The sequence below is a fragment of the Rhipicephalus sanguineus genome, chromosome 4 (assembly GCF_013339695.2).
Source record: "Rhipicephalus sanguineus isolate Rsan-2018 chromosome 4, BIME_Rsan_1.4, whole genome shotgun sequence".
Classification (NCBI taxonomy): Eukaryota; Metazoa; Arthropoda; class Arachnida; order Ixodida; family Ixodidae; genus Rhipicephalus; species Rhipicephalus sanguineus.
In genome coordinates, this window is record NC_051179.1 from 207,950,252 (window position 1) to 207,964,843 (window position 14,592).

Below are 14,592 nucleotides of genomic sequence, written 5' to 3' on the forward strand. Positions count from 1 at the left end.
TACTTGGATTTAGGTGCATAATCAATAACCCCGTGTAGTTGAAATTTTCAGATTACACCCAGTCCTGAAGAATAATACCTGTTTAAATATTTATAAAGCTATCGTAGGCACCAGACACTAGAAGTAGAAACACATCTTGTAATCCATGCGCGTTTGTTTATCCACTTGTATGTCTTTGTGTGTGTGTTGTGCGTGCGTGCGTGCGTTTGGCGAAATTCGCTCAAGATCAAATTGCGTAAAAATGTGCAAATTGCCGTCAAAACTGGATATAGCGAGCGATGAGGGTTAGATTGCCTGTACACCCCACTGTACCCCCACTGTGGGATCGCCAAGCAGATGCTCTTCGTGTTCACCTCGTGTTTTTTCTTCGTGTTTTTTCTGTGAATAAATCCTCAGTTGAAGTTATGCGCTTTCTCCTGTCTGTCGTCTCTACCTTGTTCATTATCTTTTTGCGCTAATCAGTTATGCGTGAAGTTAATACGCACCAACTAGCCCAACTCACGTCTCTAATTACACCTCCGTCCCTTCTCTCGTTCGATTTCTTTCCTTCCTTCCTATAGATGCCGCTAGGTGTACTACGTTCGGAATACGGAGCTAGGAGAATGGTGGAGCCAGGCTACCCCGTTCTCCTAGCTCCCTATTCTAAACGTAGTGCGTCTAGCCACTCTCATTTATTATTATTAAAGTTTATTCCTCCTCTTCCTCCAGCTAGGAGAAAGGCGTCACGTAAACTGACACATATGATTAACAATCTTGACACCTACAATTTGAAGTGAGCCCTCATGGCCGGGATTTTCTTTGTAACAGCGACGCTGTGTAAGCTACCGGTATCTTGTGTTCCGCTGTAGAAATCTCCACAGGTGGGTATGCGCCACAGGAATTAAGCAAGCCCCACTACCGAGTACAGCAGGTGCGAGCATAGGCGTACCTACCGTGGGTGCAAGGGGGGCGCTAGCCCCCCCCCCCTTCTGAGAAATGTTGGGGGGGGGGGGGCGGACCCCCCCACTTTCGACAGTGGTTATTGTCGGCTGCAGACTGGGACACTAACAAGTCAGGCAAAGTTTTACTTGAACGCAGCAATAACTTAATTTTGTAATAAAATTTTCCTATGATTGTGCTGTGATGACTTTGACGCACTGTAGGCTACCTGCGGCGCGGGCTGCCTATTCCGCGCTTATGCGTCCTGCGCTCGAGCATTGCAGAGGAGGAAAACGAATAGCATCGCCACTGCTCCATATTCAAGCTGCTGTGAGTTGATGAGTGTGCAGAAGTGTCCAGTATTTTAGTTGTGCCTAGCCAAGACAGCTAAAATAAATTCCCACTTTAGTCTCCGATTAGCCTGCTTCACTTAACTTATCATATGGTAGCCTGCAGCGATCGTAGCGGCTTGTAACAAGGCAGTGGACTCGAGCACATTGAGAAGCCAAGCTTTCAAGTTTGCCTCGTTGATTGATCTACCTCACCAGGGAGATGATCAGCGTCCACGGTTTCCTAGACTAAGAAAGCTGCCTACCTGCAAAAGATTGTGTCTGTTCCAAGTATTGTTTATTTCTCTCTCTACCTCGGTGTCAGCAACGATGAGTTCACAGAGAGTTGTACACGCGCAAAAACAGCTCAACATCGTTATACTACAACTGAAGGTATCTATTATGCATATATGATTCCATCTCGCCCGCTGCTATAATTAGCCGCTGCCAATGTGATTGGCGGGCAGCCTTCTTATATTACGTGCACAAAGAGACACTGTCTGACTATTCCGAAAAAAGAAGAGTTATTGTTCAGCACAGTAATGTGCTGCTTATTGTGCACACTTCATTTTGACGCCGCGAGTTTTCGCAGACTTGTGACCTGCGTAACAAGGAGGCGATTTCATGGCACATTGGACATTTTTTGACGAATATCGAAGAACCAATGACAAACAATACGCCGTATTGAAAATAGCTCATTATTTTTTACGTAGTAGTGCGCACGTGGTAATTACGCGGCGGATCGCTTACGCGTCATTTGTTGCATCGTTTTACGAGCAGGTGCTGTGAGCATGACCCAGAAAATTTCGACCAATCATTAACAGCTAGCGACCAATACGGAATGAACCAATACGGGGTAGTTTAACGTTATAATCGCCTACATTTTTTCAAGGAAAGTTTGAGCTTACACAGTTTACGTAGGCTATTTACTGGGAGGAACCGGAAGGGAGGAGTAAAGGGCCACTTCATCGCTTTTCCGTCCACCCCCCACCGAAGCTGCGAAAAGTAGGAGGGCAAGGAACGGCACCTAGTATATAAATTCGTAGTCGTTTATAATGTTATAAATATGCACAACCAGCTCAATGTGGTTTGCTTAAGTATTAATCGACTAACAGTAAAAAAATTCACACTCGGCTTATCCTGAAGACTTCTGCGAAGTACTTTGCTTTGTCAGCTACATGTTTTGTTTAATAAGTGAGAAATTAAGGTACTAGAGTCATAGCATGTTCTTCATACTCATCGTATCTACAACGCCAAACTAAGACTGGGAAGTTTTCTCATGCAATGCTCAGATGATCAGGTTAAATTTGGGAGTACTTTCTTAAATTTCACGGCAATATTATCAAAACGTTATTTGCACTGCTGTGTTGTCGCGGCATAGGGTGGCGCAGCCTGCACAATCTGTTTATGCAGATTCTTCCTTGATTTAAAACAAACAGTTTTGAAAAGCAAGTCATCTGATCAGCTCTATGAATATACAAAAATCACCTCAAATCAAGACACACACACACACACACACACACATATATGTATATATATATATATATATATATATATATATATATATATATATATATATATATATATATATATATATATATATATGTATATATATATATATATATATATATATATATATATATATTATATATATGCGGCGGAGAGAGTGCGGAGAGAGCTCCCCCACTCGCGAACGAGTTGGTACGCCAATGGGAGCGAGCGTTAAACGAAACTCTGCTCGGCAAAGTGGAACACGTGAAACACGTGAAAGAGAGAGAGTGAGAGAGAGAAAGAAAGAGATAGCAAAAAGAGAAAGAGAAACTAGGAGAGAGCGAAGGAAAGGGAGAAAGAGAGAGATAGAAAGAAAGCGGTAGAAAGACAAAGAGAAAAATAGAGAGAATACATAGAATAAAGACGTAAAAAGACAAAAAGACAGAGAAGACAAAAAGAGAGAGAAAGAGATAGAAAGAAACAGACACGAGAAAGAGATAGAAAAAAAGAGAGAGCAAAGACAGAAAGAGGAAGAAAGAGAAACATGGAAAGAAGCAGATATATATGGGAATCAGAATCATTTTATTTCACGATATATATATATATATATATATATATATATATTGTTACGTACTCTGGAGTAGCATAAGGGGGGTTTTTAATGGGCACTGAGACCGCGGAAATCGTAGGAGCTACGTCGTCGTCCTCTTTCTCTACTCGCTGTCTCTGCTGTCTCTACTCGCGCTGCCCTTTTTTCACCGACAGTGACACTTGGTATCATTCCTACTTTCTCAGACCAAGCCCTCTGGGCGAGTCATTCTTGTGTCCTTCGTGTATACGGCTTCAGGCGAGCAACATGCGTCACCTCGGTCTTGCATGAACGTCGGCCACTAGTAGTCAGACGTGCGATTTCGTAGTTTACCTCGCTTATACGATGGAGGATCACGAACGGACCGGCGTAGTGTGCGAGTAGCTTTTGGCTCAAGCCACGTCTGCGTATTGGGGTCCACACCCAGACTAGATCACCGGGAACATAGGTTACATGCCGGTGTTGACTGTCGTAGCGTGTTTTGGAGGAGTCTTGCGCTGCCAATGTACGTAAGCGTGCAAGTCGACGAGCCTCTTCTGCGCGACACAAAGTCTCCGCAAGTGACAAGTCGTCATGGACGACAAAAGGAAAGATAGTGTCCAGCGTATGCCGAGGCGAGTGAGCGTAGAGCAGGTAGAAAGGGCTGTAACCTGTAGTTTCGTGTTTCGCAGAGTTGAAGGCGTACGTCACGAACGGTAATACTTCATTCCAGTTCTTGTGGTCGGAGGTGACGTACGTGGATAACATGTTGATGAACTTTCGGGTTGTGCGCTCGGTCAGACCGTTAGATTGTGGGTGATAAGCAGTTGAGTGTTGGAACTTGGAGGCACACAAGCGAAGTAATGATTCTACTACATCGGTGGTAAATTGGCGACCACGGTCACTTATCACCACGCGAGGTGGCCCGTGCCGGAGTATTACTGAATGCAACAGGAACTCAGAAACCTGGCCTGCCGTGGCTGAGGGTAGGGCAGCCGTCTCGCAGTACCGCGTCAGGTAGTCAGCGCATATAATTATTCACCGGTTGCCTTTTGAAGAGCGTGGGAATGGTCCCATCAGATCAATGCCAACCTTTTCAAAAGGGGAACTCGGGGCCATTACGGGCTGCAGATGACCGACTGGACCTGAGGTCAGCCGCTTGTGGCTCTGACATTGCGTTCAACTGGCCACATATTTTTCAATTGTCTTGCGCATTTGAGGCCAATAGAACCGCTCTTTGTTGCGACTAAGTGTTCGTGCGTAGAACAGATGTTTGAAGAGACGCAGGATTGACCAGCAGAAAGCGGGCGCCCGTCGTTGACAAGTTCCTTTTGTAAAGAGGACCACCTCGGACACAGAATTGGCCTTCAGTTATTGGCTCGTTTGTTGCTGGGAAGAGAGCTTTCAAGCTTGGGTCTTTGCGCTGCTCAGCGGCGAAAGTCACGGCATCGGGAAAGCCAGGCGACAGAGAAGCGATAAGGTGGTCGAAGTTATGGGTTTCACAATCCATCGTAGGTAGTGGCATCCTAGAGAGGCAATCCGCATCAGCATGTCGGCGGCCACTCTTGTACGAAATGGTGAAGACATATTCTTGCAAACGAAGGGCCCATCGTGCGAGGCGACCGGAGGGGTCGCGAAGGTTGACCAGCCAACACAGGGAATGGTGATCTGTGACGATGGTGAACGGGCGGCCATAGATGTATGAGCGAAACCGCTGCACTGCAAAGACTACCGCTAGGCATTCCTGTTCGGTCACTGTGTAGTTGCTTTCAGGCTTGCTTAAAGTACGACTTGCGTATGCCACGACGTGTTCCTCGTTACCAGAGCGCTGAACGAGAACGGCGCCGATACCGATGCCACTTGCGTCCGTGCGTATCTCTGTTGGCGACGAAGGATTGAAGTGCCGAAGTATCGGCTGTTTGAAGTTTGAAGTTTGAAGTTTATTTATTTCATTATTTTTGTGGTACATGTATTTACACTTTTAGGGACCCAACAAAATTGTTAATGGGTCCCTAACGGCATTATAACATCAAAAGCTCTAAATGGCAACAGCATAAAAAGGGAATATTTAGTCATCAAAAACACAAGAAAACTTATCAAGTTATGAAAACTTGATAAGTTTTCTTCAAACTTCAAACTTATGAAGTTAACAAGCACTTCAGCTGGCGAAAAGCGGCATCACACTCGGAGGTCCACTGAAATGGGCTGTTCTTTTGGAGAAGTTTCGTCAGAGGATGAGCGCCATCCGCAAACCCGGGTATGAACCGCCGGAAATGCGAGCAAAGCCCGATGAAGCTGCGAAGTTGTTTCACAGATTTGGGTTGCTCGAACGATTCAACGGCCACTGTCTTCTGTGGGTCAGGTCTAATGCCATCTTTATCGACGAGATGGCCCAGCACGAAGGTTTGTCGCTCGCCAAAGTGGCACTTTTTCGAATTCAGTAGAAGGCCAGCCTTTTCAATACAGGTGAGCACAACATCTAGGCGCGCGTTATGCTCCTGAAACGTGCGTCCAAATATTACATCATCAAGGTAACACATACAGATCTGCCATTTAAAACCACGCAGAATAGAGCCCATGAATCTCTCGAACGTCGCAGGCGCATTACATAATCCGAATGGCATTACGTTGAATTCGTACAGTCCATCAGGCGTAACGAATGCCATCTTTTCCTTGTCAGCTGCGTGCATAGGAATTTGCCAGTAACCTGACCGCAGGTCAACAGAAGAAAAGTAGGAAGCGGAATACAGGCAATCTATGGCGTCATCGATGCGCGGCAGCGGATAGACATCTTTCTTGGTAACAGAATTCACACGGCGGTAGTCAACGCAGAATCTCCACGTACCATCCTTCTTCTTAACTAGAATGACGGGAGCGGCCCAGGGACTCGCCGATTCCTGAATTATTCCCTTTTCCAGCATCTCTTGGACTTGCTCGTCGATGATTTCGCGCTCTGATGGTGCCACTCGGTAAGGCTTCTGCCGTATGGGATGAGCCGACTCGGTGTGGATCTGATGACGTATCCGGGACGCTGGAATTGAAGGCCGTTTGGCTATTTTTACAAAAATCGAACACTTTCGAGTGCTTAGAGAGAACGTCGAGCAGTGTATGACGTTCGCCTTGGCCAAACGACTTGCTGATCATTTGTAGCAATTGGGAATCCTCTGAACCTTGCGAATCTGGGCGTTCATTCTGGCCTGTAGCATCAACAAGCGCAACCAGCGTCGTATATGATTCAGGTTTAAATAATGCAAGTTTCATGCCGGCTGGCAAAACTGCAGGCTCCATGGAACTGTTCACTCTCCACACAGCTGCTCGTCCATCAACAACAGACACCACGCAATGGGGAATTAGAATGTTCTTCTTCAGACAGGCCAAAGGAATCGGTTCGAGTGTGGCGTCGAACATGACACAGCGGTTACCAGAACAAGTCACGGGAACACACACGACAGAAAACGCAGGAACGACTGTGTCCTCGGAGACGAAAAAGATGCAGTCATCACGACAGGAATTCTCTAAGGGCGCAGCTGGGAAAGTACCATGCAGGGAAAGGTGCCCACCTCTGCAGTCAACAGTTGCCCCACACTCACGCAAAAAGTCGATACCCAAGATAACGTCATGTGTAGACCGTGAAATAACCGCAAATTCTGTGCAAAATACCTTGCCACACAAGGAGACGTCCACAGTACAAAATCCCACTGGACACAACGCGTCACCACTCACACCACGGAATGTCAAACCACGGCTCAGGCAAAACATCACTTTGGGTCCGAGAAGGTTCTTAAAATTTACACTCATCACAGAGATCGTCGCGCCTGTATCTACAAGTGCCATAGTAGGTACTCTATCAACAAGTACGTGAACTCTGTTCTTCAACATACACGCTGACGGGGGTATATCTGTAGATAGCGCCTGGTATCTCGCGGCCTCACCCCCGTTGGCCGCACCGACTAGTTTTCCGGCGGCGGTGACCGCGTGCGTCGCCGTGGCGACGGCGATCGCGGAGCTCGTGGAGCTGGTGGCGGCGTTAAGCATCGATCAGAAGCCGGCGAGGGGTAGCGGAATCCGGTTGGTGGGCGTGGTGGCCGTGGCGTGTAGAGTGGACGGTCGCAAGGCTGAGAAGGCTGTCGCTGATATGGATTGCGGTGGTTGCAAAAACGTGCGATGTGACCCGGGACACCACAGTTGTAGCACACCGGATGAGGTCGAGATACAGGCTGCTGCTCAGAGTAACCACTCCTCTCACAAGGCATGGAATAGTAGTGTCGCTCTTCAGGGGCGCCGTAGCCAGGCGACGTTCGTTGACGGTAACCAGGAGAGCGGAAACGTCGTCCGTAAATGAGTGGTGTACGATGTGAGAATCCAGACTGCCGTGTGCCTCGGTATTCATCGGGATCTGCTGCGTTGAACGATGGCTGCCATGGAGCAAGAGTAGCCGGAGTTCGCACACGCTCTGGTTCTCTTGCATAGGCCTCCTGAAAGTCTTTGGGGTGATAAGAGGTTTGCTGACATCGAAGCAGCTCTTCTCTGACAATCTGCCGTATTGTGAAAGCAAGGTCGTTGGGCGACACTGTTTCGACACTAGCCACAGTTGGGACGTTAGACAAGCGGCCGAATTTGGGAGAGATCCGTCGCATCTTCAGTGATTCAAAGGTACGGCAGCGCTTCATCACGTCAGACACGGAGTTCAGGCTTTCCTTTCCAATTAAGAAATTGTACACGTCTTCGGCTATACCTTTAAGAACGTGTCCAACCTTGTCTTCTTCACACATCCGAGCATTCACTATCTTGCACAGCTTCAAGATTTCTTCTATGTATGTCGTGCATGTCTCTCCTGGAAGCTGTGCCCTCTGAGCCAATGTCTGCTCCGCGCGCTTCTTCTTTGCGTCAGAATCACCGAAGCACTTCTGCACTTCTTCGACAAAACGGTCCCAAGTCGTGAACATGTCCTCGTGGTTCTCGTACCACATGAGAGCGGTGTCAGTTAGAGAAAACACAACATGCCTGAGCTGCGCTTCCGAGTCCCAGCCGTTGCTCCTGCTCACCCGCTTACAGTTGATGATGATGATGATGTTCCTTGGATGATGTTCTTGAGCCACACGTCGACGTCTTCTTCTGAGGTTCCGCCGAAGTTTGGTGGCACTCGGTAGTAGGGCACGGAACCTGTCGGAGTTGGCGCCGAAGCAGCAGAGGTGTGCTCTTGGGACATTTCGATCGGCAAAGGCGGGAGTCCGGCAAGGCGGCGGCTGCGGCGAAGTTTAGGTAGTGAAGCTTCCGTTGTTGGGTTCGTCTTACCCAGCACCACCCAACAATCTGTTACCTACTCTGGAGTAGCGTAAGGGGGGTTTTTAATTGGCACTGAGACGATGATGATGATGATGATGATGATGATGATTTCCTTGATGCATGGCTCACACCCACTCTGTGGGATTGGCCAAGAAACGATTAATTTTAGGTAGAAGTGACCACATATGATTTCTATGACTAATGAATTATAGAGTAGTTAGAAAAGATGCATTATGCTAATTTAAAATTCCGAATTAAAACCGCCCTGATTCAATTAAGAATTTTTGTACAGCGGAAAAGACATCCCGGTGACAGTGACCTAATAAGGAGGCTCCCAAGGATAGAATATTAGAAGTAATGAAATCGAATCTAATTCGATTAAACGCTGCTTTGAGAATGTTTTTCCTTAGTAAATTGAAACGGTTACATGATAAGAAATAATGTTCAACTGTTTCGTCCTGGTTACAAAACGAGCAAAGAGGGGAGGGAGCCAGACCAGATCTATGCATATAAAAATTTAGTTTTGGAACGCGACATCGTAATTTAGTAAAAATAACTTCATCTTTTTTTGTTGAGACAGCGGAAATCGTAGGAGCTACGTCGTCGTCCCCTTTCTCTACTCGCTGTCTCTACTGTCTACTCGCGCTGCCCTTGTTTTTCACCGACAGTGACACTTCGTATCAATATATATATATATATACTATATATATATATATATATATATATATATATATATATATATATATATATATATATATATATATATTTAACAAAGACAGAAAGACATAGAAAGAGAGAGAAAGAGATGAAAGAAGTAGACACGAAAAAGAGATAGAAAAAAAGAGAGAGCAAAGACAGAAAGAGAAAGAAAGAAAGAAAGAAAGAAAAAAGTGAAGATAAACAAGCAAGGCCGCCCAGGTGCGCTCTTGCGTCAGGCTTGGCACCACTAGCGCGAAGCTGCCATAGTTCATAAAAAAAGCCCCCTACGTCACCGATAAATTAAAGATAACGCATTACCGTAAACTTTACCGAAAAAATGTAACGGACGTTACTTCTGCCGTTACTCCATAGTCAGAAATTTTATTCGTTGCATTTTCGCTGCAAGAACCCGCAATACCAATTTTATAAAGCTCATAATTATATTTCACATAAAAATTCTACCCCAAACAATAATATTTCCTGAAATATGGATTGAGCGAGAACGATTTGCACAAGTGTGCCGTACCTTTGCAATAGTATAGGGGATTAAAATTGCCTGTAGAATTACATGCGACGGCTTGTAACTCTGTGCCATATGGTGAACCCGTTTTTCTCAACATAAAATTAAACACAAAATGATCTATTTCGTCATCAACGCTCTCCGAAAAGAAATCCTCTCGGAACTGCAAGCAAAGTTTCAGCAGCTTTGACGGCGTGTTTCTACTAAGAAAATCAATTCGCAAATTTTGTAGCTGTAAGGAGATGCTTAAATGGCATCATTCAGGGAAAAGGTATTTGCGCATATAAACAATTTTTTTTTTCACTTTAATAGTATGCTTTTGTTACCTTATTTATATGCCAGTGCTTCTGACCCATTCATTTTAGGTAGCGGGAGCTAGTCAAGCTGTTTTATTGCAGCTTTTACTCCCGCCATCCTTCATGTAGTATCAAACATGAAAATAAAGATTCAATTCAATTCAATTCAATTCAACCTGCATAATTAGTGCAGAAAAATTCAGTGTGTATACGTTAAGGTGTTCAAGGTCAGCCTCGCTCGCTCAGGAATTAATAACCAGAAACGTAATCGCAGTTGCAGATAGAAAGAAGTAAAACTAATTGTCAAAAAGGAAGTTGACATACAGTGTTAGAATACTGCATGTACAACTTCCTAATGTAACTACAACTTGCTAAACGTGAGCAACATCTGCATTTCAAAGCTGTCATCGGACAGCTTGTCTCGGTTCTTAGTGAATACGTCCACACCTACGCTAAATAGGCGCTCGAAGGGCGCACTATATGGTATTGTTGTATTGACTTTCAGGAAGAGCTAGTGAACGCGCGGAGAGTTTTACTTGAGCCCATACAGCGCGATGTCACGCGGCACCAAAGGTACTGAGACAGTTGCTCATATTCAGTTGGCAATAATGTCTAGAATGCCTTTCCGAAGAAGTCAAGGCGAGTAACTATACCACGATTGATGAAGTCCGCAAGTCGAGGAAATCACGGTAGCTCGAGTTTGACGGCTTCGAGGAACGCAATTTACTTCGCTTCATCGACAATCCACGACAACTGAAACCTCGATAGCAAGGTAGCCGGAACCAGCAGATCCATGAAAAAAAATTTCAGCAATTTTCTCTCCACTGCCATTTGCCCCGCGCAACAAAGGAAATCCCCCCCCCCCCTCTCGCGCGGGATTGTTTTGTCATGGCCTGGCGGGCCGACAGCAGTCATGCTCTGGGAAAGTGGCTCCCACGAGTCGGAGGAAGTTTGTGTAAAACTCCCGGGATAATTGGAATAAATTAACTAGTAACGCGACACCTACGTTACCGAAAATGTTAACGTAAATACGTTACTCGATACAGTTCCCAAATGGTAACGACGACGTTACTAAGTTACTGAAAAAAGTGACGCGTTACCGGTAACGCCGTTGCTTGTAACGCGTTACCGCCAACACTGCAATTTATTGAGAAGCAAAAGAAGAAGATGATGGCTTTCGCCTTTGACTCGTCTTAGGCCAACCTATCAAAACGTACGCGAGCTTCTCCGAGGCCTTTATTCCTGTTTAAACAATAAGCTAAGGAAATAGCAGCACAAGACGACTCTTTGCTTAAACACGGCGCAATAAAATTGCTGGCATTGTAGCCAAATTTCGGTGCCTAAAGTTACAAGCTCCTTCAATTTGCGTATGACTGCAGGTGGCTGAGCTGAAACAGTGTGCCAGCATGGAACATCGACTCCAGTTATGACCAGGCGATCAATCAACATACGCCTCAACATATTCACACTTGTAGGAGCTTACAGAATGTGAAATTCAAGACTAAGTGTATATATAGGTATATCAGCTGTAGTTTATGCAATATGCATGCTGATACATCCTCCCCACAACTTGTATACAAAACAGCCTCAACAGCTGCAGATTCAAAGCGAACGCATATCATGCTAGGCAAATGTTGAATAACGCTTGGAGGTTGTCAAGCGCTTCCGCCAAGGTAGGCAGGAAGCCAAGTTCAGGTGTTAGGCCAGAGAAGCGGAAATGCTGCAGAGACGCTGAATTCATTTGCGATACCGTTTTCCATGGTGTGCAAAGGCTTCGCCGGCCATTCACGCCAGCGAGGATAGGGCCAACATTGTTGACCTTCCCAAAAGTAGTTGGCTCCAAATGCAGACCCTTTCTTGCGTACCCGGAACGCATTGTTGTATGCTTGCACTAGCGACGCAGCGACGGATTAAATAAGAAACTGCCGTAGTATAGAGGTTCGGCTGTGCCTACACCACCCGGCAATCTTTGTAGAGGACAAGAGTGCACAGTCGCATCCCTGTCCTGCTCTTATCACTATAGCCTACACTGCCGTCTATGTTGCTGCGTGCCGTGCATGCAGATAACACTCCCGCACATTGCGCGACAAATTTTCGCGGGCGCTCAGCTAAAAACAGTGCTACAGAGTCAGTGTGCATGTTACGACATTGCTCCTCGCAGAAACCAGGCAATGAAGCCCCAGAGATAAAAGACCCTGCGATGGCGCCGCCCAGCACTTTGCCAAATGCATCGGAAATTGGGCCCGATGGTTGCCGCAGCTGGTTCATCGCCACGCTTTGCTTCCTGGTGAACCTGCTGTTTTCGTCATTTTTCCGCTGCGGTGGACTTTTCTTCACTTCAATGATGAGCACGTACCAAGCTACAAGGGCGCAGGCCGCAATGCCATTGGGTGCCTACTGCGGCTTCGTCAATCTTTCGGGTAAGAGCTCTGTCGCAGTGTAGCGCCCTGTCAACGGCTCACGCCGAGATGGGAAGTCCGGCGCAGAGACAATTATCAGTCTTTGCGATATGTCTGCGGTTTTAATTTAATGGAAAACAGTAGTCTCAGTTGCTACAGCCTCGAACGGACGTATTTTATAATAATACAATGTCATGTTATGACTAATGTTATTAACATTCGAGGCCCGCAAAGAAAATTGACATTCACTCAACAGCTGGAAGTTCATGAAATCGCATCTTCAGTCTATCGGCCACTGTTCAGGTAAGCAAAAACTTTGTAGAGGCATCGCAACCAGTTAACGTTGACCTTGTTCATGATCGCCCTCACGCAATCAAGGCGCATAAGTTCTAGCAGTCGGAGATTAGTTTAATGAACTACACTTTCCTTACCACACTCTGCGTGCTTGAACGAACATAAACTGAGGCAAAGAATCGCGTTATGGCGTAGTCGCCATTCTGGTATTCTGCAGCGGAATGTGCCACAGCGAGAGCTTACTCTAGCTATTTTTAGGCGTCTGGAAAATGCCAGTTGAGAGCATTCCGTTTATTTTATCAACGATGTTGGGAGCTATAAGACCAGCTGCGCAATTTAACGGAGTTGCTTTTATTGCGTGGGAAGCAGCGGCTACGTTATCCTTAATCTGATTTATTAACTGTATTACTTCCTTTGATGTCACTGAGGATAGAAACACAGAGTTTGTAAGGCTGCATTTTTAATGTAATACTAGGAACTATATTGCTGTCCTTTTTTGCATTCTGCACTGGTCACAAAATACCCATTCGTATTATTCGCTGCTTCACTATCACACAAGATGCCTGCATTAGTATGAGTGCTTGGCGTGGGGCTTGTTCTTTATCCGACATTAGATTCTTTGCCTCGTCCCATACCTTCCTAAAGTCAACTTTTATTTTCATAAATGATTTTCGTAATGTCTTTCCTTCCACGTAGACGCGGCCAGCGGTTACAACAGGACCCCGTGGGGGTCCTGTCAGTAACTCCTCAGTGCCCAATAAAGTTCGTTTTCTGTCTGTCCGTCGTGTGCTTTAAGTAGGGGGTCAACATATTTCGGTATTTTTTTGAACTCTGACAACGCTTTCAAGTTCCTTGACTGAACGACAGCGTGGTGCATTTTATTTGTCGTCTTAGGAATTTGGAGATTGCGTTAAAGTATTACGGACGCATCTGCACGCAGCGACGGCCTCGGCGCTTCTGCAGCTTTCTTTTGTCCTTCGACAGACATCAGACAAGTACCTTACCCATCATGATCAGCGACTGCGGAACTAGCAGCGATTGATGTCGCCCTTAAGTACGTGCAAAAAGGATTGCCTACATCGAAAGTCGTCATCCTTACAGACTCTCGTAGTGCCCTTAGCAGACTCACTGGAAAGTGGCCGACAGCATTATTCTATGCAGTATCATAGAATCAGCCGACAAACTTCTCTCGCGCAGGATGTCCCTAGCTGCCCAGTGGATACCTTCGCACGTGGGCATTGCTGAAAATGAAGAGGCTGACCGCCTCGCTTCAATCTTGTAATCATGATGACTGTGACTGCCCGGAAATTTCGTCTATGATGGACAACGCTTGTCTGGTTATACGCCGCCACCTCCTAAATCAGCACCCAGACCAGCGTGGCGCGAACGGATCGTTCCCTCCCCGTCTTCGTGGTGGTGGCTTGCCTCGTCGTTACAGAGCACTGTTATATAAACTAAGAGTCGGCTCAGTATTGGTGCGCGAACGCTTATATCGTCAATGACGTGTGAGCAGTCCGTTGTGTGCAGCTTGTGGCTGCTGTGAAACACTTGAGCATCTTATAATACACTGTCCCGCGTTCGCTACGCAGCGGGCTTTGCTGATTAAGGAGCTGGCAGAAGCTCTCTGGGTGGGGGAAGGCCCTCGCATTCCCAGAGGATGTGACTTTAACTCCGAAACGACATGGGAGACCTTAATACGGTCCCCCGACGAAAAACTGCAGAAAGCAGTCATTGCATGGGCAGAAGAGGTCGCCGCAGACAAGCGGCTAGCTCCAAACCCATGAAATTTCTT

General features: G+C 46.3%; 1 protein-coding gene across 1 annotated transcript in view; it reads left to right on the forward strand.

Moving 5' to 3' along the window:
- Positions 1–12,278: 12,278 nt before the first annotated feature.
- Positions 12,279–14,592, forward strand: part of LOC119392015 (monocarboxylate transporter 9-like) — a 35,276-nt gene continuing 32,962 nt past the window's right edge. Inside the window, exon 1 of the mRNA XM_037659651.2 lies at positions 12,279–12,527. Coding sequence (XP_037515579.2) covers positions 12,308–12,527 — 220 coding nt within the window. The 5' untranslated portion in view covers positions 12,279–12,307. The remainder of the gene's footprint in view (positions 12,528–14,592) is intronic.